Below are 7,369 nucleotides of genomic sequence, written 5' to 3'. Positions count from 1 at the left end.
CTAATCTAGCAAGTCAGAAGGTGACAAATGCAAACATTTGTTAAAAGATGATAAGCTAGAATATTTTAAGTTATTCAAACTATTCTTAGCATATGAATATATTTTACATTAGCATTATTTAAGCATGAAGACTTACCGATAACTTATTTCAAATACATAACTATTTGTAGATGGATCTTTCTCAATAGCAACTACTGCACTATAAATATCGAAACATATCAATTTACATATCAAACAAAATATACCAACAACACAAACTGCTAAAAGTGAGCTAAAAATACAGATAAAACCAACAAGTATCAAAAAAACTCTACAGCATAATCTATTCATGGTGCATTGCATGCTGGATACCTTCATAATACATATGCACTGTAGAAATACAGTATGATGTTAACAGTAATTTTTGTTTTACAATACTGTAAACTGACAGTAAAACCAAACCTTTTTACAGTACAATTGTAAAAACTTGACAAAAATTGCCAGTAAGTGTACCTAAATTGTTGGTTAAATTGTACCTAAAACTTTACAATGCTTTGAAAGCACTGATACTGTTAACATACATCAAGATTTACAGACCCAGATTAGCCATTAGCCCATTTCCAGTGAGGACACTGTTACGTGAATTAATATCAGACACACTTATACACACTCAAACTCATACTTAACATAGTAATACACAATACACAAACGACAAAAAAAACAGATTCTTAATGATTTTTTTCATATATTCATACCTTTATATACAATTATGGCTTCATATAACAGCTGCAATTTTCCTTTTGTTAACTGAAAATCAATTCTTCATCGCTGTTTAATTACATTACAATATGATCAGGCACTTCCTCCATGTAGAACTAGTCTAAAAAAAGCATGTGGTTCTGACAAGGACTGTACGATGAGTGTACTGTATATTTCTAATGTACAACCGGCTACAGTGGGAACACATCTCCCCATCTCAATTATGTCACGTCAGACAACAACATTAGAATCAGCAAATACAAAAAAACTTCACTAACACATTTGAGACAAATTCATAATAAGAAATTAGAGTCAAAACAAATGACATGTGTGATTATTAAATAAGACAAAGTCAAAGCTATTTACATGTCAAAAGATAAAAAAAAAACTCATTGTCAGTGAAACATATACAGATATGATCAGATAACAAAAACACAAACAAACCAAAGCATACTTTTAATACTTAAAGTAAATTAAAATTGCTATAAAATGCAGATAGTTGTTTTATATCTGTTAAAAATATATGTTTAAAATATTCTTTATAATTTACAAACCTTCATGGTACACCTCACTGTTTGGATAGAAAATCTCTCACATGTTGAAAATCTCAAAGCATTAAATATTTTGTAGATGTACAGTTACATCGAATGTGTGTGTATGTATGACACAAGAACACAGAGAAAAGTCTTAAATTACATTAAATTATCATAGAATTTCTGTCAAATACATAAATTGAGAAACATTTAAAGGAGACCTTTAGCCTGACACCCTCAGACAGACACAAAATTAATCTAAATTAAATGTGACCTCGGTAACCTTCACTGAGGATTCTAGAATTTTAGCATAGCTAATTTTAGATTTGTTCAATTTTGCCATTATGATGAACAAGTCAATGATAAATATACAAATAAATATCCAAGATGATAAAAAAAATTATAATCTTGTGCCAAGAAATGTCAATTTCAATGTTCCATTCCAAAGTTCAAGGATTCGTTTACTCTACATATATCCAAAAAAGAAGAAACTTAATTATTATAAGAAAAATGTTTTCAAAAATATGTAAAAAAAATTTGAATCATGAATATCATGAAGTTTTCTTGGGGTTATACTTTAGTTTCAATGTCATTAAAAAAACCAATGGCCTTTTAAGACTTTTGCGATCATCTCAGGATGATTATACCATTATTTTTTTATGTGTATATGATTTTAAATTCAGAAATTGGTGAAAAATGATCACATACCTGTCCTAAAAGCCAGTTTGTAAGAGGGGAAGGCACAAAGTACAAATTATTTTATACAATGAAAAAATTCATCCAGCAGTTTGAGAAAAACTATATTATATAAACAGCAACCAAGGCCACAATAAAGAATCGTTTTTTTGACATTTAAAGACTGGGAGGGGTCTTCGAAGAGCATTCAAATTGACCAGTAAGAAGCTTGAAAGTGTACAAATATAAACATTTCATTTACCATCCCAATGGTACAACAAAAATATACATCTCTGTACAAAACGCATTTATTCAGCACCCTGAAATGACAATGATAACTGTAATGTGCACTATACCAGACATTACACAGCACTCCAGTTGACATGACAAACTTCTGTCCTGAATTCATTTTAGTGACCGGCGTTGCTAAACTGAGACAAAAATATACAAAAAAGCCATGTGAGTGTTTGATGTGACCATTTATGATTAGCCAACTTCAGTATTTACACTCTGACTAACCAAAAGCAAAAAAGCAGGTTATGATGATTCTCGACAATCATGGAGTCTACTGAAACTATGTACTGTAAATCAGTAAATAGTGACCATTCACTGGCCTCTGCTGATAGGCTGCAGAAGTTCTGGCTGAGGTAAACGTTTCATGAGGTGTATGCACACACTTCAGAGAGAGAATATGGAATATGGTCAGTCATTTTTTTCTCTTTTATGATATATATAAAGTTGCAGTTCTGAGAAATAAATGCAGAATTTTGGAGAAATAAAATCAGAATTGTGACATATACAATCACAATTAAGAGAAATTAGGTCGCATTTGTGAAAAATAAAGTCACAATAGCAAGATGGTCGCAATTACCGGAAATAACATTTGTGCTAAGATGGGATCCCATAGGTTTATGCTTAAAAAAGTGGCAAAAAACAAAACAAAAAAAATCTGTTTTTAATTGCTACTTTCATATTATTTTTTTCTTGTAATTATTTTATTTTACACTTCCAATTATTGAGTCATTGCAGATGGAAAGGAAAAAAAGTTTTAAATCTCTCTTGTACGTGTAGCCTTTTGCTATGACCGACAGCATTCAGTCTGACAGTCAATTGACCTGCTATATGTCTATGACATATTTACACTATATTCACACACATTTGCTTTGATTAATTCATATTATAACTCAAAAACAGCTAATGTGTACGTGTTTATCCAGATACCCAGCTATGCGTGTTGGTCTTGACCCCGTGCGGGAAATTCTGTTGACACATGGGGTCGAAGTTGAAGTCCAGAGCATCGCCGTCCATGAGCGTGTCATGAAGGACGGTTTCTACGTCACACTCCAGCTGTTCGATCGACATGTCGTCCAAGTCACTGGGTAGCCGCTCTGGGTGGCTGTGATGGTGGTGATGAACCGGTCCGTGCCTGTGAAAACCGTTGCCATTGGTGTAACTCGGCATCCCGGCCTCACCTCCGCCTCTTCCCAGCTGAACGTGATGATGAGGCAGGTGTGGTTGAGGCTTCATGTTACCGAGGCGAAGAGGATGACCGTGGGGCAACAGGGCACAGCCGTTCATGCCCATTGTTGGCGAGGGCAACTGATGAAGCGATCGTGGGTGTGCGTGCAGGTGAGGATGTGCAATCATTTTGCCCCCCTGTCCCATTTGTCCCTGACTAGCATAGCTGGGTAGCACCCGTCGTCCTTCACTAGAAACCACTGACTCTAAAGACTGCATCAGGTTCTCTCTCGGATCGGCTTCTACTGTCAGCAGCTCTTTCAGCATCCCTGCAGCACAGGTGTACTGACTAACAAAGGGTCCGTAGCCTCCTGGTTTACTGTCTGATAAAGTCGGTATGGCGATGGGACTCAGTCCGCCAACCCCAACCTGTCCGTACAGGCACTTCCGGTAGTCCTGCTGGACCTGGGGCTGAGGACCCATATTGGGGGAGTTGTAGGAAGGGTACCCAGGGCTTCCCTGCATCATGGGCGAGGACAGCGCAGTCTGGGGATCTTGGCTGCCCTGGGTGTTGTTTTTGGGTGAGATGAGGTTGAGGTTGTCTAAGAGATCGTTCATCATCACGTTGTCAGAACCGTGGTGACCCGCTACTTCGGACAGGCTGGGGAGAGGGCCACCCAGTTTGGTCCCTGGGTACCCGATGTGGACCTCGCTGGGTTCGTCCTCCTCAGGTAGGAAGGTAGGCGAGCGACGGCCGCTGAGCGTGCTGGCGTCAGAGCTCGCGCGAGTACGAAAGGTGGTCCAGGGTTCAAAGTCGTCATTGCTGTGGGAGTTGGGGCTGCCGAGCCATTTTGGGTACTGAGAACCAGGACTGTTAGAGCCACCATCCAGACCACCCTGCAATGACATCTACAGACGCAAAACAAGAAACCATGAAAACCAACTGGATCACATTACTGCACAGATATATATTACTAAAAAGTCACTCTTTAGCCGTGTCTACACTGGAAGTGGCACAACTATTAATCATCTCAAAGTGTTCACCAAAACAAGATTTGAGTTTGAGGCCACACATTATTTTAAACTGAACTTGATTAGATACATTTGAGTTTAAAATGTTTGGGAATAGTAATATAGTAAAGCATTGCAAAGTGACCCTCGCATCCAGTGAGGACAAAATCAAGAGTTTAAAAGAGTTAAAATCAAAGACAAAACTTTTTTATTTGAGATTATAAACTGTACAAACATCTGAATAACTGAATAAATAACTGATTACAGAAATGTCATGTTTAGTTATGCATGCAATAGTTTAAACCAGCACATTCATAATTTAGCACACAGAGAATCTGCACTGAGTAAGCAGAGATTGTTTTCTCCTCAACTGACCTTTTTCTTGGCAGCTCGTCCACGGCTCTTGGTGAACTTGCTGTTGTTGTCCATGGAAGTGGCCCTCCGGCGTGGAGACTTGCCACTCTTTCCCCCCTCAGGGTTCAGCATCCACCATGAGCTCTTCCCCGTTCCTTCATTCTGGACGCGCACAAAACGACTGTGCAAGGACAGATTGTGTCTGATTGAGTTCTGTCAGGGGGAGAGAGAGAGAACGAGATGAGAACATGCAAATCTTGAGTGTAGATGTCTGACTGAAAACCAATCAAAATAAGTGGAAATGACCTGCAATCAACCAATGTCAATAAATCTTGCTTTGTGTTGTAAGACACAATGAAACGCACTAAACCAGTCAAATTTTCCAGATAAAAGAAGTGACTTTTGATTGACAAAAGCTAATATTTTGACAGACAAGTTGCTGTGAGAGTGTTTGTATGTGTTTTTGTCAAAGGTTAAGAGTTTAAAGGTTTAATGCATTGATAAAACTTGAAGAATGACAGATATCAACCTTGTTATCTGTTACCAATTCACATGCACCCAATCACAGATATAATTTTGAACGAAAGACCAAAAGGATAAACCAAGCAGATTTATTTTTACAGCCATATTTGATCATATTTACCAGGGGTGCCAATAATTTTGATCACAACTGTAGGTACAAACATTATTTTCAGAGCCTTGTGATAAAGTAGAGGAATTGCCATTTAGCTGGCAGAGGACATTTTGTATTAGTCATGCCCTTTTTGGAGACAAACACTGTACTCTATGTATACACACATACCCTGCGCTAATGATATTTTGTCTTCGGTTTTTCCATTCACACCCTGACTAGACCTACACCTACTAAGAGACAAGAAGAGAGACTACCATAGTACTATTTAAAAAGCTTCAAATAATTTTGATAGCTTAACTCTTATCATTGATACCTTTGAAATGAAGGGCAGTCTTTTGGGCCTGAACTGCTTGATGAGTAGAGATGAACAGGAAAAGAGTTAGCAAGACAGATTTTCAGGTTTTGAGGATGCAAGGTGATATGACAAACTCAATTTTGTAACTGCAATAGATAACATGTTTTGTGTGGTACTTTGATGATCCCATGCCATCATAATAATTAAAGTTTTAAAATGAAAAGTTTGATTCAAATTGATCATGTTTTGAAATTAATAAATGATGGAGAAAAAAAATAACTGATAATTTGCAGTTCAGGCCTAATAAAGCCAATCTAGGCTTATTGAAAAAAACTTGCCTCCACTCTACCTACATTTTTGCAAAACTCCAAAAATATACCTATACATACAATTCTCTGCAGTTTCCAGCTGATGTGAACGCTAGAGGCAGTAAAATACTACTACTTTTCAAGTTATGATTACAGAGGAAGATTATCGATTAATAAATATTAATTTTCGCACGGTTCCTTGCACAAAACTTTGTACACTCAAAATACTTTTACCAGAGTGTGAGATTCATAAACTAAAACATTTTGACACTTGCATCACATAACCACCTCTGTTTGTATGGCTTTTCTGAGGTTGTAAACTTGCTTGGTAGCTCACCTGGTACAGCACTGCACTTGCGATGTGGAGCTAAAATGGTATGGTTGATTCAGCAAATGTGTTTTTATCTCACATTTGCTTTTGTTAAGGCTATTGGTTTGGTTTAGGGTAGGGTTTAGAGTTGGTGGTATGTTATTTTTTACCACTAGAGCATTAACCCTATTAGCAGCACTGATCGGACAATTCATTTCTGAACTGCCGTCATAGGGTGTGTTCACACTTGTAGTCCGGTTTGGTTGGTTCGGTTCCGGTTCGGACTAAAAGATCAAAAAACATTTAGTTCTGGTCCGCTTAGCTTTCAGATTGCCATTTTTATCACCGAACCTAAAGAAATATGTTCACAACCTGATTGGTCAGCTTTTATGACGCATTGAGATGGAACTTACCAAACATCCAAAACAATGCTGTGTGCTGGGATAAATGCGCTTGTTGTATGTGCGTAGCCTACATAAGATAGTATTTTGACCAGCTGAGAACTCGTGAAGAGCATATAAAATGTGTAAAGGAGGCAAAACAGCATCAGGAATCACTCCATCACACACACAACTAAAGATCTGCTGCGAGAAGACGTGGTTCTGAAGCCTGTACCGCTGGACAACATCACGACTATGACGAGAAAAAACAGGTATGCATAAGCATTCTATCCTTTTTCGGGTCTCATCTCCCTGTTCTTGTTTACTTAACATGTCTTTGGTCCATGTTACGTTCATATTTCAGTTGAACCGCACCAGAGTTCGTTTGGAAGCGGAACGAAACCCATCTTTTCAGGGGTCTTGGTTCGCTTGTTTGGTGCGCACCAGGCTTCGGGTGGCAGCGTTCACACTTATTCAAATGAACCGCACTAACAAAGCGATCACACCAGGGTTCGTAAAAAAAAACAAAAAACAAGTACACTTAGAAATAGAGATATCTGCGTCTTGGTACTTGGTAGCGGATCTAAAAGTAAATACGTGCTATCATCCATCATAATCCAACATTATAATACTTTTTCAAAAAATAAAAAATAAATACAAGGCCTGCCTAAGT

General features: G+C 37.7%; 1 protein-coding gene across 1 annotated transcript in view; it reads right to left on the bottom strand.

Moving 5' to 3' along the window:
• Positions 1–727: 727 nt before the first annotated feature.
• Positions 728–7,369, bottom strand: part of foxo1b (forkhead box O1 b) — a 29,566-nt gene continuing 22,924 nt past the window's right edge. Inside the window, exons 2-3 of the mRNA XM_081353865.1 lie at positions 4,791–4,982; positions 728–4,313 (exon numbers count right to left, since the gene is read on the bottom strand). Coding sequence (XP_081209991.1) covers positions 3,156–4,313; positions 4,791–4,982 — 1,350 coding nt within the window. The 3' untranslated portion in view covers positions 728–3,155. The remainder of the gene's footprint in view (positions 4,314–4,790; positions 4,983–7,369) is intronic.

This window comes from Scardinius erythrophthalmus (genome assembly GCF_964197995.2).
Source record: "Scardinius erythrophthalmus genome assembly, chromosome: 23".
NCBI classification, from domain to species: domain Eukaryota; kingdom Metazoa; phylum Chordata; class Actinopteri; order Cypriniformes; family Leuciscidae; genus Scardinius; species Scardinius erythrophthalmus.
The sequence above is the reverse complement of the archived record's forward strand: the minus strand, read 5'-3'. Positions and strand labels throughout refer to the sequence as shown.